At 47.7% G+C, this 24,121-nt stretch overlaps 4 protein-coding genes across 14 annotated transcripts in view; 2 read left to right on the top strand and 2 right to left on the bottom strand.

Annotated features, from left to right (window-relative positions):
* PIP5K1A (phosphatidylinositol-4-phosphate 5-kinase type 1 alpha) overlaps positions 1-4,286 on the bottom strand; it is a 39,501-nt gene extending 35,215 nt beyond the window's left edge. For 3 of the 8 annotated variants that reach the window (XR_009257716.1, XR_009257712.1, XM_058715792.1), the window contains exon 1: positions 454-974. Coding sequence is in view for 3 of the 8 variants with exons in the window: in XM_058715792.1 (XP_058571775.1) it covers positions 454-535 (82 nt within the window). In the remaining 5 variants the exon portion in view is untranslated. Of the gene's footprint in view, positions 1-453; positions 975-3,774; positions 3,919-4,151 lie in introns of those variants that run through there. The other 5 variants (XR_009257713.1, XM_058715791.1, XM_058715790.1 and 2 more) reach the window with 3 other exon arrangements.
* A 109-nt stretch (positions 4,287-4,395) lies between these two features.
* On the top strand, positions 4,396-15,694 carry VPS72 (vacuolar protein sorting 72 homolog). Of its 3 annotated transcripts, none has more exons than XM_058715797.1 (6): positions 4,396-4,598; positions 8,701-8,853; positions 9,037-9,151; positions 9,549-9,725; positions 14,657-14,801; positions 15,120-15,694. In XM_058715797.1, the coding sequence occupies exons 1-6, from the start codon at positions 4,482-4,484 to the stop codon at positions 15,505-15,507; spliced, it is 1,095 nt and encodes a 364-aa protein (XP_058571780.1). In that variant the 5' UTR covers positions 4,396-4,481; the 3' UTR covers positions 15,508-15,694. The 3 variants fall into 3 exon arrangements, with proteins under 3 accessions (XP_058571780.1, XP_058571782.1, XP_058571781.1); XM_058715798.1 differs by lacking the exon at positions 4,396-4,598 and adding an exon at positions 4,841-5,039; XM_058715799.1 differs by lacking the exon at positions 14,657-14,801 and having other exon boundaries at positions 15,120-15,289.
* A 406-nt stretch (positions 15,695-16,100) lies between these two features.
* Positions 16,101-21,040, top strand: TMOD4 (tropomodulin 4). Of its 2 annotated transcripts, none has more exons than XM_058715800.1 (10): positions 16,101-16,203; positions 17,223-17,384; positions 17,598-17,754; positions 18,074-18,190; positions 18,966-19,055; positions 19,236-19,366; positions 19,466-19,573; positions 19,988-20,131; positions 20,390-20,534; positions 20,922-21,040. In XM_058715800.1, exons 2-10 carry the CDS (start codon positions 17,262-17,264, stop codon positions 20,942-20,944), a joined length of 1,038 nt encoding a protein of 345 aa, XP_058571783.1. In that variant the 5' UTR covers positions 16,101-16,203; positions 17,223-17,261; the 3' UTR covers positions 20,945-21,040. The 2 variants fall into 2 exon arrangements, with proteins under 2 accessions (XP_058571783.1, XP_058571784.1); XM_058715801.1 differs by having other exon boundaries at positions 16,126-16,231.
* A 521-nt stretch (positions 21,041-21,561) lies between these two features.
* On the bottom strand, positions 21,562-24,083 carry SCNM1 (sodium channel modifier 1). Its single transcript, XM_058715802.1, has 7 exons — positions 23,904-24,083; positions 23,599-23,669; positions 23,331-23,419; positions 23,134-23,231; positions 22,944-23,032; positions 21,873-22,067; positions 21,562-21,719 (listed from the first exon to the last, which is right to left on the bottom strand). Exons 1-7 carry the CDS (start codon positions 23,952-23,954, stop codon positions 21,620-21,622), a joined length of 693 nt encoding a protein of 230 aa, XP_058571785.1. The 5' UTR covers positions 23,955-24,083; the 3' UTR covers positions 21,562-21,619.
* Positions 24,084-24,121: the final 38 nt, after the last annotated feature.

The following is a 24,121-nucleotide window of genomic DNA, read 5'->3' on the forward strand; positions in this document are numbered from 1 at the left end:
AAAACGTCACATAACCCTTAAACATGTTTTAACCCCATGGCTTCTCTTCCACATTTTTATCCGATTAACCCCATAGTCAACTTGAATTCCACCTGCCTCTCACACTAATTCCTCTAAATACAAGGCCTCCGTTTACTTCAGTTTTCTCTACTTCTTTCGGTTTCCCTTCTGTTACCCTCCTACCCCCATTTTCAATCTCCATCCCTTTTCAAGTTCTCAAATCGGTCTCCTCGAAGACAGCTTGTTTTTGAGAGCCTCCCTTTCCTCAATCAAATCCATCCTTTCCTCAGACTCCCCCTGCCCGCTCAGAAAGCCCTATTTGAAAACCCAATCTCCGTCCTCCTTACCGGCAACTCCTCGGACATCCCCAGTTACAGGTGCCCTCCCAGGTCTCGCTCTCGTTCGCATCGCACGGCAGCCATCAGCCCCCTGCCCACGCCCCGCCCTGATTACCTGAGGACGAGGCGCAGGAAGGGACGCCGGGATCCGCGAATGAAAACCCGACCGACGACGGCCCTGAGGAGGCCGACGCCATCTTGGCAGCCCCCTCCCCCTCAGCGGCCTCGCTCCCTTTCAATCGGGCTCTTCCTCTTCTCCGAGTCGAATTTTCTCCACGTCTCTTCACAGAACCCGCGTTCTGCGGGCCACCTCCCTGCCCCTTCCGGGGCCTCTCTCAGACACGTCGGGCTGGGTCCTGAAACAGCTCAGGGCCGCACCATTTGGCTGGCATAGGGGAAAACCGCCGTCTCGCACCCGCTCCGCAACTTCACCAGTTCTCCGAGGGAGCTACTTTCCCCTTTCACAAAGAAGTAGGCTCCAGCCCGCCGCCAGGACCCCGCGTCCGAACCTAACCACACCTAACGAAATAGGGGGCGTGAAAAGTCCCGGAGGAACAAATGTCCCCGCCCCTCCTCCCCAGCCACAGCCTGTTTATCGCCCAACCTCACTGCTCCACTCTCGGTGGCCAGGGGAAATCCGGGAACTGCGCATGCGCGTAACCTTTCCAGCGTTCCAGCCCACTCAATGGGGGGGGGAGAAGAGGGAGGCCCTGAGAGCCAATCGGAAGGCTGGTGTTGGTCACATTACACGGGTTCCTCTTGCCCTAACGAATCCACAGGTCGAAGACTAGCTCTTCCCCGACTGTGAACCAGCGCTACGGTGGCTCTGTGGGTCCAGTTAAATTCGTTTCTGGAAAGGACCCGGCTGAGTTGCCGGAGCTCGGGATAAGTAAGAGCCGGCCCAGCTGGCCTTCAATTTTAGAGCCCAGGGTTAGAGCTCCCCACCGAGGCGCTGTTGTCAACTCAGCGACGTTAAGCCCTTGAATATCACAAAACATCACATGCGACTATTCTTCCGGCTTTACTGCTTGTTTACTGTTTGGCTTAACATGCGTGCTTGTCTTGCCTTCCTCTGAATGACATTCAAAACAGATCTACACTTGGCTTCAAGCGCAATGCTGGGCACAGTTATAGAATTCAGAAGACCTGTCAGAAAAAGCCACGGAAGGCGACCATATCACAATCTATCTGCGATCCAGGCAAACCCTTGGTTCTGTTAATCAGTGCACCGAACTGCACAGAGAAATTCCCCATTCTAGTCTAGCGCTCGGATTAATAAAGTACCCTGGAGATTGTGAAAACCAGATGGGGAGCTGAAGACTGATCGGACTGTAAGCTAATGAAAAGCAAAGACTGTTTCACTCTTGTATCTCCAGCTCCTCCCATCTTGTGAGCCTGTACATGGTAGCGGCTCAATAATTATTTGTGAAATTAATAAATGAAGAGAAATTGTGTGTGGGGGGGTCTTGGTTTGCAGCCCCCAAGATGACCTGGTTATCCTCTATCCGGATGTCTTCCGCGTCCTCGAAAGGGAACCTAGGACCATGAAGTCCAGAGACTACCACTGCCTATTTACCTCTGCCTTCTACCCCTCTCTCAAGATAGAAATAATTGTTTCCCTGCTGCCACTTGCTGGATTATTCATATTCCATTGGGTACTGAAGGTAGACAAACTACATGATTTGCCATTTCATTCAATAGCAATGGAATTGAACGACACTGAAGTATTTTACGGTTGCCTATACATATACCCCTCCACCCAACTAACAGTACAGGAACTAGACAGGTGGGAGCACACTGTCTAGCACAGGATTTGGCTCATAGGTCAAATAAATATTTATTGAATAAATTATACTTGTGTCCATAAAAGGCATGGAGTTGCTACCATTTCCTGAGTTATTTTAGAAATCAGCTGGTGTAGAAATAAAGCTGTTTCTGATTTAAAAATTGGAAATAGACCAATAAAGCCCTGACTCACACAGGCAGTAGGTCAAATAGAGGGATCTTCTCCCTGGGATTTGATCTATGAATTTGATTTCAGCCCTCCTGAAAAGAAGAGATCCCTGTTTTGTAGCTTCTTAGGGGTCTTTGTTTCTCTTTATGTACCAGAAAATGGCTGCTATTACTCCTACTACATGGTACTATGTCAGTCTGTTTACTTGTTTGTCTTCCTCACAAGACTGAATATTTCAGGGCAAAGATTACATCTTACCCATTTTCATATCTCAAGCATTTTATATCTCAAGCATCTTTGTGCCTGGCACAAAGTAGGTGCATAATACATGTCTCCTGAATATATGAAGGAATGAAAGCAAAATTCAAAAAGTGGGGCCAGGGTGTCTCTCATCTTTTCCCCCTTTACATTATCTCTGCCTCCACTCCCACTCAATCCCTGGGGTGTCATCTGAGTCACAGAGCCACTCTTCCCCAGTAACATTCCTGGCATAGAAGACCTGGGGTGACGTGGCAGGGTGTGGAGGCAGAGGCAAAGCAGGACATGTTGGCTTGGTGCCCCAAGGAAATTGAAAAAGGAGTTCACCAATATATATTTTGGAAAAGTAGAGCAATCTGGTGATTTCAAAATAGGTCCACGTATACAGATTTGACAGAAATATGTGAGTGTGCACACACATGCACACACACACAGATTTTATCATATCTTAGAATAGTCCCTAAGGTCAGAATGGAGGGGGCTAGGGGCAAGCAAGATCAACGTAGACACAAAATAAGAGGATGAGTACCTTATTCATTCAATTGTCATTCATTAATTCATTCACTGAATTGACATTATTTAGCCCCAACAATGTCCTAGGCACCATGAGAGTTCCTGGTATACGCAGGTGAAGATAAAGTCCTCGCCCTCAAAAAGATCACAGACTAATGAGAGAGGCAGACCCATAAATCATTAGAGTAAAATGTAATAGCTGCCATTCATAAAGTATGTACAAGTGCTATGGGTTGACAATCATACTCTCAGAATAAAAGATAGGAAGAGAAGTTGATAGAAGTTGATACAGGGTCTTGACAATACCACAGACTATTTGATATTGGAAGTATTCCAGAGAATCAAGGTGGCATGACCTCCGTGTTTATAGAAACTGTGCCAGGAAGAGAGATTGGCGACTGTAGAAGACTTTACTGTCTTATAGAGCCAGAATTTGGCCAGGTAGACAAGTAAGGAAAAGAATCCTAAGAAGGAAAAGCAGGCAGGCACGACGAAGAATTGAAAAGTGATACTAGAATAGGACAATGAGGCAGGAGGTGAAGCTGTAAAGGTAGGGAGAGGCCAAACTATGAAGGATCTTGAATGCCATGTTAATAGTAGTTAGCACCTACTAACCATATGTGCTTACTAAATCCTATGCTAAGCAGTTTACAAGATTAATATCTTTTAATCTTTGCAACAACTTTAAAAGATAAGTATTACTCGTCCCACCTTGTTATTTTCTTAAGTAGGTTCCACGCCCAACGTGGGGCTTGAACTCAAGACCCTGATATCAGGAGTCGCATGCTCTACCCACTGCGCCAGCCGGCGTCCCTAGTTCCAGTTTACAGATGAAAACTGAGATTCAGCAACTTGTCCAAAGTCACACAGCTAAAAGATCTTAAACTCAAACTCAGGTATGGCTGGCTCTAAAGCTATGCTCTTAAAACACACTACTATTCTGCCTCAAGGATTTTGGACTTTAATCCGTAGATGATAGGGAGTCATTAAACATCTTCGAGTAGAAGAGTGACAAAGTCTGGGTTTTTAGGAAGGTTCCTACTAGAAGCAGAATGGAAAATGGACTGGAGCAGAGGTAGAAGACTGACCTCTTCTAAGTGAAAGTTTGTTGACTCCTAAATTCTGGACTTAGGGTAGTAGGACTCCTGGAGTCACCGAGCCCAATCGTTCCACAGTCCAGGTCCGCGCGTGCTAGAACGGGGAGCTCGGTGGTCTCCGCGTTCCCGGTGGGCGGGGCTGCAGAGTGAGGAAGGCGCGGCTGAAGGGACTAGGAGCCTCTCGAAGCTCTGCTACCTCTGCCTGTAGACTACTGGCTTCCGCCACCGCCTACCACCCGCAGGTAGTGGTGTCGAGCGCCGAGTTCCGCTACCCGCGCTGGGTGAGGGGCCTCGGATCGCGGCGCAGTCTCGGTAGGCGGTATGAGTTTGGCTGGGGGCCGGGCCCCCCGGAAGACCGCGGGGAACCGGCTTTCTGGCCTCCTGGAGGCAGAGGAGGAAGATGAGTTCTACCAGACGACTTATGGGGGTTTCACAGAGGCAAGAGCTGGGTCCAGGAAGAGGGAGGGGAGGAAGCTAAAGGGAGTCCTGAAGGGAGAAACCTCGGACAAAGAAGGGGGCGGGGAATGGAGTGGAGCCCTGGTAGCTGATACTCGCGACGGGGTGGGAGAGTCGGGGGTGGCGGGGGTTTAAAATGGAGTACTAGAAGGTAGAGCCCTAGATGGGGTTGGAGGGGTCGGGGATGGTAGGGTCTCCGGAGGCACCCCAGAGTATGGCAGAAACCGACAGTGTACTTTTCTAGTTGCCTGTTTTCACCACACTCTTGACGTCTAACGTAACGCGAGCTTCTCGCAGCCACGCGGTATATAGTCGTGGGCCCACGGTATGGTTCTTCACCAGAGGTATAAAAAGGAATCTCTTTTCAAAAAAGAAAAAATAGAGGAGCTTAGCCTATGCTTTTTCCAGCTTTCAAGTCTCAATGTAAGTGTTTCCTTCGATAACCCTTCTTTGCTATAAAAAGTGTCCCATTTATTTCCTTCATAGTATACATTTCAAATTGTAATTAGATTTGGTTTGCCTACTTGTTTATACTTTCCTATTAGGTTGTAAACTCTGTAAGGTTAGAGATGGTCTGTTTTGTTCAACAGAATACGTCTAGTGCCTGGGCTAGGGTCTGGATTGGATTGGCACTTGTATTGATTGAATCTGTCCATTCTTAAAATAGCCGTTGAGAAGCTAGGGCAAACCAACTACTGTGACAGGTTATAAGGAAGCAGAGAGTATTAAGAACACTTTTTCTTACCTATACCAGACCCCAATGGGGGAAGCAGCTGAATTAACAGTTGAAATACTGTGTGATAAGGAGTAAAATAAGTGGTAAGGATAAGGTGCTGTGGTAACATGTGGGAGCCAGAGTCATTGGTGGGGATGGGCATCCTGGGGGACACGATGTTTAAACTTAGGACAGTATGAAAAGTAAGCTGTGGCTGTATGTACAGCAGTAGGGCTGAGAGCAGGGTAAGGAGAAAGGTTAGCCCACTGAGGGGGTGGAGCAGATGTGTAAAGGTATTGAGTCTGGGTCTGGAGCCTGCATGTCTACTCTCATTCTCCAGACCTTGAAAGAGAATAAAGATTGGTAAGGCTGGAGAGAGTAGGCGTGGGCCAGATCATGTTGGGCCTTGTGAACCATGTTAAGGAGTTTGCTCTTCATCCAGAGGACTGAGAAGATTCATCAAAGTACATGATCAAATCTGTACTTTATATAGTTTTTAATGTTTATTTATTTTAGAGAGAGAGTACGAGCGGGGAAGGGGCAGAAAGACAGGGAGACACAGAATATTTTTAAATTTATTTAATGTTTATTTATTTTTGAGAGAGAAAAAGACAGTGTGAGCAGGGAAGGGGCTGAGAGAGAGGTGGACACAGAATCCAAAGCAGGCTCCAGGCTCTGACCTATCAGCACAGCCCAATGCAGGCCTTGAACCCACAAACCGCAAGATCATGACCTGCGTGGGAGCTGGTTGCTTAACTGACTGAGCCACCCAGGCGCCCCCAAATTTGTACTCTAGAAACCTCACTCTAATGAAGAGAATGAAACAGGCAGTGGGAGTAGAGAAACATGGGCAATAGGTTTCAAGACACATTAAGGAAATTGAATCCACAGGACTTGATGACTGATTGGGAGTCATTACTTACACAGCTATAGTTTAAAATAGAATGTTCTCTTCCCTCCCCCAAAGGCCATTTTCCTATTCCTGTCATTTTACGAGTCGTTATTTAATATGTACCCTTCATGCTTCCAAAAAGGATTAAAGGAGGCTTACGATATAAACAAAAAGTAGGAACGGTAAAAATAGAGACAAATCAGAAGTAATTGTACCAGGAGCCTTGGCTAAAATGGTAATAGCAATTGATACTAAATTTAGCTGTGAGCTTCCTGGCAGCCAAACCCTGAATTTCTTTTCTCAGTAAGAAAGAAGCATATACATTCTTTAAAAGAGAAAAACTTATTCAACGCTAAATTCTAGGAATTTAATCCTTATATAAGATGTGTAAACTAACAGGGTTTCGGCAGATGATGTAGAAATATTCTCTTATCTAGTCATGTCTATTAATGACCCTCAATAAGGGCCAAAGGAATGGTAGTAAATCCCTAACTTAATGAAAGTATTTTGATTGGACACTAAGCTAATGTGTAGTTGAACTACTATTCTCTGGTGAGATGACTTAATACCAGGTTAAAGCTGAGGGGATTAATGTGTTCCCAGGCTGTCTTTCACAAACATCAGTTGGGAGGAAATGATGGTCATCAGTGCAAGATTGAACTCTGGCTAGCTTGGAGTGTCAACTCTCTGTGCTATTTGCTTGCTTTGGCAGCATATGTACCAAGATTAGCCTGTTGGTCTACATCATTGATTGAAGAGAGAGCCACATGTTTGAGATGCCACCCCGCCCAGTTGACTCCCCTGCCCCCAAGTGTATTTTTCCCTTTACTTTTTAATGGGGCTGCCGTTCTAGACTTAACCTGCACTCTCTCAATTTCAATTCTAGGCCCCATGTTCTCTACTCCACTCAGCTAACCATCTTCAGAACTTTCTGAAACACTCCTTGTATACAGTCTTCCTATCTCCCCAAGTCTTCATTGGCTCCCCATTACTAGTACTTGTACCCAATTATTTTTCTGTTCCAACACACCTGAGGAATGAGACCTATTTCTCAGTAACTTTAGTTTACCTCAGCAATGATTATCAGTACTGGAAAAAGCAAGGAGAGGGAGAGGATTGAGAATCCTTGGCCTGCAAATTAAACTCATGAGTTTATTAGCCTGATAATGTAAGTCTCTCTGTAGACTGAATGCAACCTTTTCAAGTCTTAGAGCCTTATAGGGCAGTCAGGAAATGTTGGAAGAAGGCTGTGCTGGAGTCAAAGGCAGTCAGCTAGGAAGATTTCTTGCCCAAGAAAAACGTTCTGCTTTACTTAGGTCTAAATCTTTATTCTATAAATAGGCTATGCACATTCCTGCTTCTGCATCTTTGTTCTTGCTGTTCCATCTACCCATGTTACCTCTGCCCTCTTGGCTGTCTAAACACTACCCACGTTTTATTTTATCTTATTTTATTTTATTTTATTTTATTTTATTATTTAAAAAAATTTTTTTTTAATGTTTATTTATTTTTGAGACAGAGAGAGACAGAGAATGAACAGGGGAGGGTCAGAGAGAGAGGGAGACACAGAATCTGAAGCAGGCTCCAGGCTCTGAGCTGTCAGCACAGAGCCCGACGCGGGGCTCGAACCCACAGACTGTGAGATCATGACCTGAGCCAAAGTCGGAGGCTCAACCGACTGAGCTACCCAGGCGTCCCTATTTTATTTTGTAAGTTTATTTATTTTGAGAAAGAGAGTGCATATGGGAGAGGGGCAGAGAGAGAAAGAGAATCCCAAGCAGGCTCTGCGCTGTCAGCATGGAGGCCAAAGTGGGACTCGATCTTACAAACTGTGAAATCATGACCTGAACTGAAATCAGGAGTCAGACGCTTAACTGACGGAGCCTCCAAGGCGCCCCAAAACACTACCAGTATCTTAAACCATGGCTCAAGTTCTCTTTGTTCTTTAGAGTCTCAGCATACTGTGACGTGATGACCATATCTGGCCCGCTACCTGTTCTGTTTTAGCCCTTCACAGAAAAAGTTTGCCAACCCCTGCTCTAAAGGAATAAAGTCTAAAGTTTAGACCCTCCCAGACGACCAATCTATAGCAAGTGTGCCTTCCTTTGAGCTCCTATAACACTTTAGTACCATTTGATACCTTATATGTTGTCTTGTATTTAAACTTCCTTTTATAATTATATCCTGTCCTCTGCCTGACTGTGAGACCCCTGAAGGTAAAGACCAAACCAAATCCTTTCTGTATCCCAGGACTTAACGCTGTGTGCTATGGGTAAAGGGCAGTTAATGACTGCCGAAAGAGGTGGTGCTGGAGCCAAAGGCCATTAACTAGAAGAGCTTCTTGCCTAAGGAAATTGAAGAGCTGGGTTGGGAAGGAGAATGGGGCAGCTCTTACCAAGAAACCAAAGAGATTCTGTACCTGGAGGGGCACTGATGACTCCAGTGACAGTGAGAACCTTCTCTCCTTATATCCTCAGGAATCTGGAGATGATGAATATCAAGGGGACCAGTCAGACACAGAGGATGAAGTGGACTCTGACTTTGACATTGATGAAGGGGATGAACCATCCAGTGATGGAGAAGCAGAAGAGCCTAGAAGGAAGCGCCGAGTAGTCACCAAAGCATATAAGGTGCAGGGGTATCCTGGTTTTCTTGGACTCCTGTAATTTCCCATAATTTCTCTTCTGCCCTTCATAAGGTCACAGGACTCCCCATGCCAGTCCTATTTCCCACAGGACTAGTTTTCTCTTAAAATCCTCATCTTTCTCCGTATTACTTCTGTTCCATGGTATCTGATTCCAATCTGTTCCCAGGAGCCTCTCAAGAGCTTGAGGCCTCGAAAGGTCAGCACTCCAGCTGGTAGCTCTCAGAAGGCCCGAGAAGAGAAAGCACTGCTGCCATTAGAACTACAGGATGATGGCTCTGACAGTGAGTGTGGAGATGTTTGGGTCAATTGACAATTGGGTCAATTGGGTCAATCGGAACATAATGAAAAAGTATTGTATTCATGGCAAGTTAACTGAAGTTGACAACTGTACTATGGTTATATAAGGGAAGCCCTTATTCTTAGGAAATATACAGTGAAGTATCTAGGGTCGAGAACAAAGATGTGTGCAACTTAATCATTCGGGAAAACACACGCGATGCAAATGGGGCAAAAGGTTAACAGGAAGTGATCTGGGTAAAGGATACATAGGTACTTTCTGTGGACTCCTCTTACAACTTTTTTGTAAGTTTGAAATGATTTCCAAATAAGTTTTAAAATTAAAAATAAAGGAGGTGGACATGAATTCAAAGATTTCTTCCTCTCTGACTTCTTCCCCAGGTCGGAAGTCCATGCGTCAGTCTACAGCTGAGCATACAAGACAGACATTTCTTCGGGTACAGGAGAGGCAGGGACAGTCACGGCGGCGAAAGGGGCCCCATTGTGAGCGGCCACTGACCCAGGAAGAGCTGCTAAGAGAGGCCAAGATCACAGAGGAGCTCAACTTACGTTCACTAGGTCAGTCTGGTTTTGAGACTAGTGGGCAGAGGGAGGGGGAACCTTAGAAAAACGGAGACTGAAGGGCCTGAAGAGCTAGGGGGTTGAAGATCCAGAAGAAGGGAATCAGAGGAAGGAAATGGGGAGAGTGAGGGATTAGGAGCAAGGAGTGAGGCAGTTAGCTGGGCTCTAAAGAACAAGTTACATTGAAGAAAAAGTGTGTTTGTATAAAATAAGAATCGAATAGAACTGAGTTCAAATCCTAGTTCTGCCGTTCAGTTGCTGTAAGACTGCTGACAGATTGCTTAACCTACTTGCATCTTGCTGTCCTGGTTCACAAGGTGGGGTGATAATGCCTCCTTTAATGATAATCATGAAAATTAGAAATTCGCCAGAATTAGTCCATGAGATGAGCTAAAGTCAAAATTCTTTAAAATCCCTTCAGTTTATGTGCCGAGTACACTGTCACGTAAAGTAATATATTGTACAAAACATATATTTCTTTATAGGGCGTTGAGAGTTGCAAATCATGAGAGGTACACGAGAGAATGGCAGGTTATACACATCCTGTCACATGCTCGATCTGGGGCATACTTCTATTGAGTGAAATAACACATACAATCACCTATCGTATGTGCTTTGTTCTCTCTGTGTTTCTCCCCCAACCCCCGTTGAATCTTTCTCTCTCTGAATCTTTTATTTTTGGTCAAACACATATGATTAAACATGGATAGCCCAAATGTGGAGTTGAGTATTGTTTATGCAGAATATCTGGGACCCATCCCATTCTACTTTTATATTTCTCAAATGTAGATAACTCCAAAAGAACACAATGATTGAGAAAAGATTTACTTCAGTTGCAACATCTTCAGGGTTTGTTTTCCTGTTTTGTTATAGTGACTTTAACATTGAATATTTAATCTTTGATGGTAATTCAGTACTTTCAAACAGTAGCTATCCCTCAAAACAGAAATGACTGAGAACCATCACAAACAGTGAGGTGACCTTGATGTCACTGTAATTACAGTCCTCATCCTTTTACCACATTGGTTGGTTTGGGCCACTGTAAGGAGGGTAACACCCGGGCTTCTTGTACCAGTAGCTGACATCGGACACCCTGCAGAAGCAGGTTCTGCAGGGGGGACAAGAAGTTCATTTTTGAACATGTTGAATTCGAGGAGTTTTTGAGTGGTCCATGCAGTGCTGAGAGTTCAGTGTACACATCTGGGCTTGGACAAGAGATCTAGGCTGGAAACAGAAATTTGGAAGTCTGTAGAGTATGGATAGCATTGATGAGATTGGAGTGGGTCAGATCACCCAGGGAGAAAGCATGGGGAAGAGAAGACAGGCCGAAGAGAACCCTGCAGATGTACAAGAGGAGCTTAGCAGTGGCCAGGATTTGGAGAACTTCAGGAGAATTTATCTTAAGAATGCCAAGGAGGGGCACTTGGGTGGTCAGTCAGTTAAGTGTCTGCCTCTTGGTTTCGGCTCGTGTCATGATCTCACAGTTCGTGGGTTTGAGCCCCACACTGTCAGCGCAGAGCCTGCTTGGGATTCTTTCCTTCCCTCTCTCTCTGCCCTTCCCTCCCCCCCAAATAAATAAATAAATATTAAAAAAAGAAAAAGAACACCAAGGAAAGAAAATGTTTGAGAGAGAGTCTCTGCTGAATGCTGCAGAAATGCTACTCAAGAGGAGAACTGTGAAGTGTCCATTTGTTTTGATGACAAGGAGGTCAGATGAACTTTGGGAACACTTTTTGGAGACTACACCATTTTGAAGCCAGCTGGGGAGCCAAACTTATAGAGCTTGGCTGTGAAGGGTGGTTTAAGGAGTAAAAACCTATAGGATCTGGGGTCAATGTACAGTTTTCCTTGTTTGTTTTATCTAAGATTAGAGGAACTCTTGTCTTTGGTGAGAAGCAACTGAAAGTTTAATGACAGAGAAGAAAGAAAGGATAGTTAATAGGGTGGGTTTTTGGAGAAGTGAGATGTGGGGGGAGTGGGGTAGCTAGAGTACAGGTGGAAGAATTGGCCTAAATTATGGAGGAGGAAGGAAGGATGGCTTGTAGTTGGAGGTTTATAAACCCATAGCAGGACATTGGAGTGGTTCTCATCTGATGTCTTTTAGGCACTATCACCTTTCAGGTGTTGGGCATAGAGTTGGAAGCTTGAAGATAGTGAAATGTGCTTTAAGTAGTTCAGGGGCGCCTGGGTGGCTCAGTCGGTTGAGCATCTGATTCTCGATTTAAGCTCCCATCATGATCCCAGGGTTGTGAGATCGCGCCCCGTGTCGAGCTCTGTGCTGAGCATGGAGCCTGCTTAAATTCTCTCTCTCCCTCGCCTCTTCTCCACTGCACGCACATCTTCTCTCTCCCTAAAAAAAAGTAATAAGAAGAAGAAGAAAGAAAAGAAATAGTTGAGATAGAATTATTTGCTGGTGTTGGGGGAGTCTGTTGAATTTGGGGAACATGCATTCATGGTGGTTCCAGTCTAGCCTGTTGTGTAGTATTTTTCCAGGAGCACTCAGCAATCCAGGTCTGGACCAGGGAGTGTAGATTGATGAGAGTGACTGAAATGATAGGTTGAGGAACCTAACCTTGATTTAAAAAGGAAACTGGAAGAAAAAAAAGAACAATGAAGACTGGAGGGGGCTGCCAGATAGAATGAGGAGATATCCATGTATGGGAGGTATAAAGGACAGAGGATATCTAGAATTGTGGAGCAAAACACCCAAAGCATAGGATGTTGCGGCCAGAGCCTGGGATGTGTGATTTTTAGTATTTCAGAGCTGGGGCAGTTCCCGGCTGTAGCCATAGTGGAATGGAGCAACAAATGTGTTACGGACAGGAAGATGAGATCCGTAAACTGTGGGGATGGGATGTTGAAGGGGCTACCCATGTGCACTTTGAGGTCACCAGGGTGATGAAGGATGAGAAGAGTTGAGTGGAGAGGAACAGTGGAAAGCATTGCTGAAGTCTTCAGAGAGTGAGGGAGTGAGCATGACAGGAAAGAAACATGATCTAGCCTGGTGGCATAAGTCTCCAGAGAGAAGTGGGTTTGCGCGTGGGGAGAGAAGCAGTGGTCTAAAGTTGCAGTGTGGGCTCAACAGGACCCAGGCACACCCTGCATGGGAGGTGGCAGGACGAGAGACCTCCACCAGAGGGCTGCAGGGAGAGCAGTGGCCTTGGGATGACAGGCTTCCAGGAAGACAAGTTGTGGAAGGAATTCACAGTGAGAAACTTGAGGACATAGATGAGTTGGCTGGTTATAGAGCAGGAGTTCCAGAAGGTACAGGGGAGTGTTTGAAAGGGGAAGTGTTGGAAGGTTGGCAGAAGGGAAAGAAAGCAACATTACCAACCAGAATTCCAAGTACGAGAGAGGCTAAATCATTTGTGGGGTTTCCAGAGCACACTTTTCTGGTCAGACTTTATCTAGAAGATTGGATGCGCACTTAAGAAACAGAAATTTGGAGTTCATTCAGAGGAAAGGGATCAGGAATATTTTGCCCTACTGAACATTAACAAATACTTGTTGAGTGCCTGTAATGCGTGGCACACCGCGTGGCCCTGATAATATGTAGGTAACATGAGTCACAGTCACTGCCCTTCAGGAGGAGACCTGTGTACCAGTGATGAACTACCATAGAGCAGTGTCACTGTCCAGACGGGACTGTGGTGAATAAGAGGAGCGCTCAGAAGGAGGATTGGTTCTTCTGCCCAGCTCGTTGTTGCCATGTGACAACGCAGATGCCAGGTTGCCCGATTTCCTTGTTAATTTTTTTTTTTTTTATGTTTATTTTTGAGAGAGAGACAGAGACAGAATGTGACCGGGGGAGGGGCAGAGAGAGAGGGAGACACAGAATCCGAACAGGCTCCAGGCTCTAAGCTATCAGCTCAAAGCCTGATGCAGGGCTCCAACTCACAAACTGTGAGATCGTGACCTGAGCTGAAGTTGGACGCTTAACCTACTAAGCCACCAAGGCGCCCCTCCTTGTTATTTTTTTAAGAAGGACCAGAGGGGCACCTGGGCCGCTCAATCAGTTGATTGACTCTTGATTTCAGCTCAGGTCATGATCCCAGGGTTGTGGATCAAGCCCTGCGTCTGGCTCTGTGCTGAGCATGGAGCCTGCTTAAGATTCTCTCTCCTTCCCTCTGCCCTTTCTCCCCGTTTGCACATGTGCCCACTCTCTCAAAAAAAAAAAAAAAAAAAAAAAAAAGAAGGACCAGAAATCTCTGTATTTAAACGTAATTTCCTCATTTTCAAATATCAGTAACTATTTCAAATTTTCTCTAAAATACAATACAGATCAAACAAAACACTTAGAGGAGCTGCCAGCATGTGGCCTCTGCCATAGACTGTGAAAAGTACAGTAATGGAAGTGTCCTAGGCACAGGGGTTAGCAAAAAGAGAGTGTGTCTCAAAACCATGTTTTATGAGAAATGGTTCAAGGAATGGGTGTTGTGATCGGCCTGGAGGGAGAGACCAGGATACTAATTTCAACTATGTAAAGGACTGTCATGGGGAAGACAGGTTGGACCTGTGTCCTTTACAGCTTGAAAAGGTGAAACAGTGTCATCAGGCAACATATTTCAGCTGGAAATAGGAGAGAACTCTGTAATGACCAGAGATGCCTGAAGACGCAGCGCGCTGCCGTGGCTGGGAGTGAGCGGACAGGGCAGCTTGGGCAAACAGGCTCCTCATCCAAGGGTTCCTTCCAGCTCCAGAGTCCTGCTGTCTGAGTGCGTGAGGAGCTGAGTGAACGGGAGAGGTGGGCGGAGAGGATGTCGGGGGTTGGGGGGTGGTCAAGCAAAGAATGTCGGAACTAGGAGGTGCTAGGGGGGCCTCAGAGGATTGGTGTGAGTGGCTTGGGCAGGCAGGGACTAGACAGGACAGACATGAGTGTGGGCATGGGGGAACTCACCGCCCCCTCATTCCTCCCTTTGACCCTGAAGAGACCTATGAGCGGCTTGAGGCTGACAAAAAGAAGCAGGTGCACAAGAAGCGGAAGTGCCCTGGGCCCATAATCACCTATCATTCGGTGACGGTGCCGCTCGTTGGGGAGCCAGGCCCTAAAGAAGAGAATGTGGATGTGGAAGGGTGAGTGCGTCACAGGGGAGAAGGGAAGAGAGCCTTCTCCCTGCCATCCTCAGTTCTCCTCACACAGCTCTCCAACACACAGATGTCCTTCAGGGTCCTCTTCCCTCAGCTGTGTTTCTTTCTGTTTTTAGTCTCTCTCCCCTCTCTCAGCAGTTTTCCCACCCAGCACAGCTTGCTTCTCCCCATCTGTCACTTAATAGATTCTCTCCGATTGTTGCCGTCATTCTGCCTCCTTCCTCTCTTTCCTTACCTGTCTTATCTCTTTGTCTGTTGTTTTCTCTCCTCAGACTTTTTGTGTTTCTCTGTCTCTCCCCTCAGACTGGATCCTGCTCCCACAGCTTCTGCACTGACTCCCCGTGCCGGCACTGGACCCATCGTCCCTCCTGCTCGCTGCTCCCGTACCTTCATCACTTTCAGTGATGATGCGACATTCGAGGAATGGTTTCCCCAAGGGCGGCCCCCAAAGGTCCCTGTTCGGGAGGTCTGCCCTGTGACCCATCGCCCAGCTCTGTACCGGGACCCTGTCACAGACATCCCCTACGCCACTGCTCGAGCCTTCAAGATCATCCGTGAGGCCTATAAGAAGTACATCACTGCCCACGGACTGCCGCCCACGGCCTCAGCGCTGGGCCCTGGCCCGCCACCTCCCGAGCCCCTCCCTGGCTCTGGGCCTCGAGCCTTGCGCCAGAAAATTGTCATCAAATAAGGAGAGGAGTAGTCCTTAGAAACCTCTTTCCTGCCCTGACTTGGGGCTCTTAATGTTCCCCTTCCTCTCCCTGGTTCTCCTCTTGGTCATCTCTGACCTTTGCCTGGCCCTTTTCCATTTTCTTTCCCCCCAGTTCCTATTGGTTTTATTTGTGTTTTGTAATCTAATAAAAGAGAAAGATCCCCTTTGTCTGGTGTCTCATTGAGTTGGGAGCAAGAAGTCTTTGTGAATGTCTGAGTATATATGGGTCTTTATTTTGTTTAATAGCATTTATTATGAGCTGCCCTTTTTAAATTGTAAGTATTCACTCCTCCAGCTGGATTATAAACACCTTTAAATTAGACCTCCAAACGAAATTCCTGTACTCCCCTTTATATCACCTTATATTCACTGCTTTGAATATAGCAAGACACCAAATAAGTAGGAATGACATGATTCCCCTAGTTTCTAGGACTCTGGCTTACATGCAGGAAGGGAAGGAAGTGCCATGGCTGTGAGTGGCCACTAGAGGCTCTCAGGGCTGGGCAGGGTATGGGGGCTGTGTATATGTGATCTCCCACCACCCCCCACCTGGCCAGAGCTAAAATAATAAAATGCTGAGCTCACTGTTCCCCCACCCTCTCCCCGGCACTGGGCTCTTCCTGCCGCGGGGACAGTGCTCCAGTAGCACTGACAGACCAACCGACAGAAGGGGAGGTGAGAAGGGAGGTGGCCACCAGGACTGGTAGGTGGGAAGGCAGGGGGCTTATGGACCAGAGCCTGGTGGGAGGTGGGAGGAGAGGAGCAGCTCCTTTCGGGAATGATGTGGAGTGTCTCCGTCCCTCAGCGTATGTTTCTGCCACTGTCTGTCCTATCCCTTAACCATAGTGTACATTGTCCATGCAAATATCTCACACACTTTCTGGATCTTTCATATTCAGTATGGTGTGTATGTGTAGCTTGTGTGTATTTTCTGTATTGTAAGAGATTGTGCAAGTTTAATCTTCCCACTGTTTTTAGAGAAACTTTATCGCATTTAGAAGGTATTTCCCACCCATTGGTCCAGTGTCACCTTCCCGTCCAAAGTCAGGGACAAATTATGGGGACTCAGCCCCTTCTCCTGAGACCATACCACCCTTCCCCGAACCTGGCACTCCCCCCAGCTCCTCTGAGCCCTTGCTTTCCCTTAGGATTTAGAGTTTTGGCAAACAGAAAGTGAAATCTTGATTCCCCCACAATAAAAGAGGAAATGGGGGTAGGGTAAGAGAACTGTCTCTTTTCCCCCTTGCTTTCTTCGCGTTTAGGAAAAAAGACTGGATCGTGGGGAAGAGAAGAGGAATTTCCCTGAAACTCTTTGTATGCCCCCCTTCCTTTCAATAGGAACTGGGCCTGGGGCCAGCTGTGTTGGCAGGGCCCTTGGCAGCTGTGCTTGGGCAAGAGGCATGGACGGACGAGGTTATAAGGGAGGGTGTTGCCAGGATTTCTCTGTCACACAATGGGCAGACAAATCACGCTTGGATGCCTGGGATCCCCATCCAGGGTGGCTGAAGCTGGGGAAGCAGGAAGAAGGAAGCTCTGGTTCTAACTAAACAACATAAGTCCCCACCTTCCCCTGCCCAGCTAGATTTCTAGCCTCCAAGGCATCCAGTTCATCGTTCTGCCCCCTGGCTCATCTGTGTCCTGCTGTGTCCATGTGTATCTTTCCATCATCCAATCACTTTCCCCATTCCCCCCAGGCTCCGTGAGCACCAGAGTGGGGAGGGGGTGGGGCCATCATGTCATCGTATCAGAAGGAACTGGAGAAATACAGAGACATAGATGAAGATGAGATTCTAAAGACCTTGAGCCCCGAGGAGCTGGAGCAGCTGGACTGCGAGCTACAGGAGATGGACCCCGAGGTAGGGGCTCTGGCACAAGGAACCAACGAGGAAACAGGGGCAGCCTCCGAGCATTGGGGAAGGGGTGGTGGGCCCCGGGTGGCTGAGATCAGGGCTGCCTACAGGGCTTGGAATCCCAAGAGGGCCAGGGAAAAGGTGTGTGCAGATGTTTAGGGAGCCCTGGAGGTACCCCAGATCAGAGGTCTGACTTCCTCCCCAAAACTCATCCCGAAGAACATGCTCCTGCCCGCTGGACTAAGACAACGTGACCAGACAAAGAAGAGCCCAACGGGGCCACTGGACCGGGATGCCCTTTTGCAGTATCTGGAACAGCAGGCACTAGAGGTCAAAGAACGTGATGACTTGGTGCCCTTCACAGGCGAGAAGAAGGGTATGGAGACACTAACAACCATGCCTACCAAAACCCAATGGTCATCTCTCAAGTGCACCCCCTCCAGCGTCCCTCTGACCTTCCAGCTTCTAGCTGCCCAGGGACCTGGCCACCCTGAAACACACATGCCTCTTTCACTCTCCAGCTTTTAGGAGAGATTAGGGGACCCAGGAGTCCTGAGCTGGTAGAGGACTTGGGCCTTACAGTGGCCCCTAGTGACCCAAGACTCCACCTCCTGGAGAAGGAAAGGAAGGAAGCTAGAGACAAGAATTGTAGGAGGAATGACCTCCACCTGAGCCACCCTTCATCTCCCCATCAGGGAAACCCTACATTCAGCCCAAGAGGGAAATTCCTGCACAGGAGCAGATCACTCTGGAGCCTGAACTGGAAGAGGCATTGGCCCATGCCACAGACGCCGAAATGTGTGATATTGCAGGTGGGCAGCAGTGGAAGGTTAGGGAGGGTGGGGAGATCCAGGGCAGGGCGGTTCTAGCCAGGCCATGGGACTAGTGAGGAAGGCCCTGAACAGGACATGAATGTTAGAGAAAGCCTCAGGTCATGGTTTTAAGTTTTTGCTTATGTATTCACTCATTCATTTTTTAATCTAATATATTCACATCTCAGAGACAAGTTTATAGGGATTATAAAGCAGATAAAAGTAGAACTATTCTGGCTGGAAACAGGAGGAAGTCTAACAGACTCCCTCACTCTTTTCTCTTTTTTTTGAATGTGAAACACTGTTGTTTTTCCCTCCCTTACCCTCTAGGGGCTCCTTAGGGACCTTCCCTTAGCCCTGTCTCAAACTTGTTTGTTTGATTTTTTTAAAGTTTATTTATTTATTTTGAGGTGGGGAGGGACAGAGAAAGAAGGAGAGAGAGAATCCCAAACAGGCTCTGTGCTGTCAGTGCAGAGCCCGATGCGGGGCTCAATCTCGTGAACCATGAAATCATGACCTGAGCTGAAATCAAGAGTTGGACATTTAACCGATGGAGCCACCCGGGTGCCCCCCCACCCTCAAAGTTTTAAAAACTACCACCTTAAGCAGTTCATAGAAGGAAACCCTGGGACCTAGGGAGAGTGGGAACCTCTTTGGAAGAGGGGGGAGAGGTCAGGCTTTAAAAAACTGCAACAGATTCAGAATGAGAAGGGAGGGGATTTGGAACAAACTCCTTCTTCTCATTCCCTATCCCCCCTCTACGTACTCTCTCCAGCAATTCTGGGCATGTACACACTAATGAGCAACAAGCAATACTATGACGCCATCTGCAGCGGAGAAATCTGCAACACCGAAGGCATTAGCAGTGAGTGTTTGGAAGCATGGCATCCAGGGCTTTGGGAAGGCAGTCCCAAGGTCTGATTAAAGGTGGCAAAGGGTGAAATGGGGATCATGGAGAGGACATGGTACAGATGTAATGGGAGAACCAATGGGGAGGAGGTTGTGGGGGACATGTCGTGGTTTCCTTCTGGCCCTTGCCCGCCAGGTGTGGTGCAGCCTGACAAGTACAAGCCGGTGCCAGATGAGCCCCCAAATCCCACAAACATTGAGGAGATACTAAAGAGTGTTCGAAACAATGACAAGGAGCTGGAGGAGGTGAACCTCAATAACATACAGGTATCTGACCCCTATCTATGTTCCAAATAATAAATGGGATAACTATGTGAGTCCCAGATATGTGGGTCCCTTAGCCCACCATCTCTTCTCCTCTGACAGGACATCCCGATACCCATGCTAACTGAGTTGTGTGAGGCCATGAAGACAAATACCTATGTCCGGAGCCTCAGTCTGGTGGCCACAAGGAGTGGTGACCCCATTGCCAATGTAAGGCAACTTGAAATCCCAGCCCCCTCCCCATACATGCACCCCTTGACATGCATCCCTGCCAGGGCTGTCATAAGGGGTTGGGGTTGTGCTGGGGATGCTATTCCCATCACGTAATCTTAGGATGGCCTGATGGAGACTCCTACCCTCAGTCCCATGGCTCTTAGCTCGGAAATCCTCAGATCACCTTCTCGGAGAGCCACAGCTTACTCTACCACCCCGCCAACTCCACCACACACTTAACCTCCCTGCTTCCCCTACGACCTATGCTCCCTTCCATCTCCCTCTCTCCCCACCTACAGCTCCTCAAGGACTCTTCTCAAAGAGCTGTGTTTCCCTCTTGCTCCTGTTCTTTCTCTCCTCAGTCATCTGTGAAACTGTCCCCTAATCCTAACCCAAGTCCCTACTACCCAGGCGGTGGCTGACATGTTGCGTGAGAATCGTAGCCTCCAGAGCCTGAACATTGAATCCAACTTCATTAGCAGCACAGGGCTCATGGCTGTGCTGAAGGCAGTTCGGGAAAATGCCACACTCACTGAGCTCCGTGTAGACAACCAGGTGAGCTTTCCCTCCCCTGGTCCCCTGGTCATTCAACTAATATTCACCGAGTCTCCTCCCTGAGGCTGCCACTGGGTCAGGATCTCACCAATCTTGTCTGAAACCTCTTCGTTGTCTCTATGAGGGGAGCCAAGGTCAGCACCTCTTATCACCCCTTCTGATGAAACAAGCTTTTTCGACCTCCCAAAGGGTTGGTGGTATGGCGCGGTGAACAACACAGAGAGGGGGGCTGACAGGGTTCACCTCTCCGTCCCCCAGCGCCAGTGGCCTGGCGATGCAGTGGAGATGGAGATGGCCACCGTGCTCGAGCAGTGTCCCTCCATTGTCCGCTTTGGCTACCACTTCACACAGCAGGGGCCACGTGCTCGGGCAGCCCAGGCCATGACCCGGAACAATGAACTACGTGAGTAAATGCAGACATGCTGTATGGGGGCAAGTAGATCCTTCTGAAGCCTGACTTAGGGACTAATAGCTTGGGGTACAGCCAAAGCAATATTCGCACGTGAAGTTTAAATCCCCTAAGTGACTAAAAAGTATAGAAGAGTCTCCCTGACCCCAAACGTATACATGTAGAAAGGCATGAAAGGAGCTAGACATACCCGTTTGGGAGCATGGTACTTTTACTTGCCACGTCATGTCTTATTTCGTTTTGTTAATGTGGGGTGGGCGTGCTTGCTGGCCAAAGACACTACCTCTTTATGAGTCTGGCCTCAAGGACCTGGAAAGAAGAGCACCTCTGCAGGAAGTAAGAGATGGAAGAAAGACTTGTGTTTACTGTTCCCTGTTACAGGTCGCCAGCAAAAAAAGAGATAACACTTCCTTTCCCTTTACCAACCAGAGCTGGAAGCCCTGAATGCTTAAATCCTCATCTCTCCCCCTTCCTGTAAATAAAGGCCCTTCTGTCCACTCTGCCTGCCTCCTTCCTTGGGCTCTGGGGTGGGAATCTTGGCGCTAACCCCCAAGGGTTACTGCCAGTTCATCAGGGGATTATTTATACTCTGGGGATCAGCAGACAGAGAGGTTCAAGTTACTAGGAGGAGGTGGGGGAGCTCCCTCCCTTGGTGTTCCCCACACCCCTGTCTTTTCATTTAGTCCTTTCTGCTCTCACAGAGTACCTACCCCAACCCTCTTTCCAGACGTGGCCAGGTCCCCCGGCGTCTACCCACAACCCTGTGTGATCTGAAGGAGGAAAGGACTTTGAGTGGAGGTGGGGAAGAAGGCAGACAACATGAAGGGCACAGACCTCCTTCTGACAGACTTATTAATAGGGCATTGGGCTACGTGCAGCTGACGCTTGGCATGACATTGGTAGAAGGTGGGGGAGGGGTTAGAAGTATGGGGAGTCATGTACATTGCAGGGAAGAATTGGCCAGGCTGAGAATGCAGATTTGAAATCCTGAAATGGAACAAGGAAGGAGACTCGAGGAAAATTCGGCTTCCAGAGCCCACTGAAATTTAGTTCTGAACTGAGTGGGGGAATGGAATGTGTCAGTCCAAGGGGAGATCAGGGGGTTCCTCTTCATCAGAGTCAAACTCAACATTCTCATCTTTTACCCATCGACCTTGTCCATCTGGGATCCATCCAGAGCTGGAAATAACAAAGAGAATAGGTCAGGAAAAGAGATTTAAGAAGTTAGTAGGGAATAAGGAAAAACAACAACAACAACAATTGAGAAGGATTGAAAAAAGGAGAGTCAGAGAGAAAAGAGAAAACTTAAGGAAGGTGATTCTGTATCCTCACCTTCGAAGGGTGAGGTAATGATCCAGGGCACGTCTTCTCGTGGGGCTCATGGGTGCAGAGGATGAGACAGTTGCTGACTCCTTGGCCTGTGGGCCAGCCCCAGGCACAGGTTCCCTACTGATCTTCCCACTCTCGGGTTCAACCTCTGGGGGTGGCAAAGGGAAATGGGAGACAGAGGGACGAGGGGTTTCTGGTCTGGGTAGAGAAGAATCAACGTCTATAAAAGTGGTAAAGGATAAGGGCCAATTCTCTTATGAATCCCAACCCCTTACAGCAGTGCTTCCTAAATTGTTTCCCTCAAGGGACACCTGGCTGGCTCAGCCCGTACAGCATGCAACTCTTGATCTCAGGGTTGTGGGTTCAAGCCCCACATTGGGTGTACAGATCACTTAAAAATAAAAATCTTAAATATAAATTTGTGTATCATATATATATATATATACACACACACCATATATATATACACCATATGTATATATATACATATGGTGTATATATATATGGTATATATATATATACATATGGTATATACATATGTTGTGTTCCTTAAGATGTTTTAGTAAGTGTTCTGCATGAAAAAGAATTTTGGGGGGCGCCTGGGTAGCTCAGTCAGTTAAGCCTCCGACTTCAGCTCAGGTCATGATCTTGTGGTTCGTGAATTCGAGCCCCGTGTCGGGCTCTGTGCTGACAGCTCAGAGCCTGGAGACTGCTTTGGATTCTGTGTCTCCCTCTCTCTCTGCCCCTCCCCTGCTAACACTCTGCCTCTCTCTCACAAATGAATAAACAATAAAAAAATGTTTTTTGGAATCAAATTGAGTTTTTTAAAGGCTAGGTTAAATTTTTTGAAGTTTTTTAATTTTAAGACTTTGTAGAGCCCTTAATATATACTAGCCAAATTAGGATTGCAAAGTGCCATTTTTCCAAACCTAAAAAAAATTCTCTTTTTCCTGAAATGCCAGTTAACATCTCTGGACTACTAGTATTCCTGAGAATACAATTTGGAATACAATCATTTTTGAGCCATCTATCTCCTCTGCCCTTTCCAACCTCTGGCTTTCCTACCCCACAGACCTGTACTTCCCGCGGCAGCAGCTGTTATAGTGAGGAGCTCTGTGCAGAGCACTTTGGGTGGTAAGTCGGGTCTGAGTTAACAGAGGAGCCTGGTATAGAGAGGGGAGACAGAGTCAGAGTCTTCAGAGCCAGAAAGAAGTCAAAACCCTTCAAGCAGACCCACTGGGAACACTCTCCCCACCCTGATTACCTCAGCTTTGGTCTCTGACCTCCTCAATTCATTCTGCTGTCTTGGATTCTGCTCTGTTCCCTTCCCTGGCTGCTTCTTGCCATAGAAAAGCTGCAGGCCTGAGGAGACAGGGGAAAGAATTAAAAACAGAGAAGCAACAGTGATCTGCAGAGATCTGGAGGATTTCTTCTCTAACCCCTGTCTTCCCTCAAACTTACTGGACAGATGTTTCTTGCCTGCACGGTGGGCAGTCAGCATGGCCAGGGTGTCCAGGACAGGTCGGTGGGGACAGATGGCACAAGCAAAGCTGGACAGGAGGAGAGAAGATATTTGCTCCCGTGGGGGGAGAGGGGGGAGAGGGGTCTCGGTTGTAAGTCCCACCTTGATCTAGCAATTAATCCTAGATACTCCAGCTCTCCCCCCTGATAAAATTTTATTGAGCCTCTAACTGCAGAACCCTCAGGCTTGATCACTCCTCGTCCTCACCGTCCATCCCGTAGCATCAGCGCCTCATCCTCTGGGATGTAACTGGCCAGCAGATCTCCGACTCTTCGTTTCTACAGGGGGATCAGAGAGTTAGGAGAAAGGATCGGACGGGAAACGACAAGGACGAGGATTGAAAGGGAGTAAGGACCATGAGAACAGAGATCACAGGGAGAAAAAGGGGTCACTATCCAGCTCTAGTCGCTCCCTCGCGCCGCGCCCCCCCACCCAGACTTGTTGCCAGAGCAGCAAAACAGCTCTTTCCCAGGGCAGTGAAGCTGCTCCCGGCGCTCTCCTCTAGCGCTTACTTTCAGCACATTGAGTTGACTCCAATCATCACCTTCCCTCTTGAAAGACATCACGACGGAGGCCCAGAAACGAGCAATTCTCCTGGGTTGCTTCGCCTCTCCTTTCTGGCCACCGTAGCAAGATTGGGGCGTCTCCTTTCCTTCGGGTTCTTTTCCGGTTGGCCTCCTTACTTCCCTGGAAGCGCTTCCCAGCATGCACAGCGCTACAGCAAGCCAGC

This window comes from Neofelis nebulosa, chromosome 2 (genome assembly GCF_028018385.1).
Source record: "Neofelis nebulosa isolate mNeoNeb1 chromosome 2, mNeoNeb1.pri, whole genome shotgun sequence".
In the NCBI taxonomy this organism is placed as follows: Eukaryota; Metazoa; Chordata; class Mammalia; order Carnivora; family Felidae; genus Neofelis; species Neofelis nebulosa.

What these genes read in the sequence shown, in the direction of transcription:
- TMOD4 (XM_058715800.1), top strand. Translation starts at nt 17,262, where the DNA reads ATGTCATCGTATCAGAAGGAACTGGAGAAATACAGAGACATAGATGAA. An exon ending in TGAACCTCAATAACATACAG is followed by an intron (nt 19,367 to 19,465) that starts GTATCTGACCCC and finishes CTCCTCTGACAG; the next exon opens with GACATCCCGATACCCATGCT. An exon ending in GACCCGGAACAATGAACTAC is followed by an intron (nt 20,535 to 20,921) that starts GTGAGTAAATGC and finishes TCCCTGTTACAG; the next exon opens with GTCGCCAGCAAAAAAAGAGA.
- VPS72 (XM_058715797.1), top strand. Translation starts at nt 4,482, where the DNA reads ATGAGTTTGGCTGGGGGCCGGGCCCCCCGGAAGACCGCGGGGAACCGG. An exon ending in CTTATGGGGGTTTCACAGAG is followed by an intron (nt 4,599 to 8,700) that starts GCAAGAGCTGGG and finishes TTATATCCTCAG; the next exon opens with GAATCTGGAGATGATGAATA. An exon ending in TAGTCACCAAAGCATATAAG is followed by an intron (nt 8,854 to 9,036) that starts GTGCAGGGGTAT and finishes ATCTGTTCCCAG; the next exon opens with GAGCCTCTCAAGAGCTTGAG.
- SCNM1 (XM_058715802.1), bottom strand. Translation starts at nt 23,954, where the DNA reads ATGTCTTTCAAGAGGGAAGGTGATGATTGGAGTCAACTCAATGTGCTG. An exon ending in GTCAACTCAATGTGCTGAAA is followed by an intron (nt 23,670 to 23,903) that starts GTAAGCGCTAGA and finishes ATCCCCCTGTAG; the next exon opens with AAACGAAGAGTCGGAGATCT. An exon ending in AGGCAAGAAACATCTGTCCA is followed by an intron (nt 23,232 to 23,330) that starts GTAAGTTTGAGG and finishes CTGTCTCCTCAG; the next exon opens with GCCTGCAGCTTTTCTATGGC.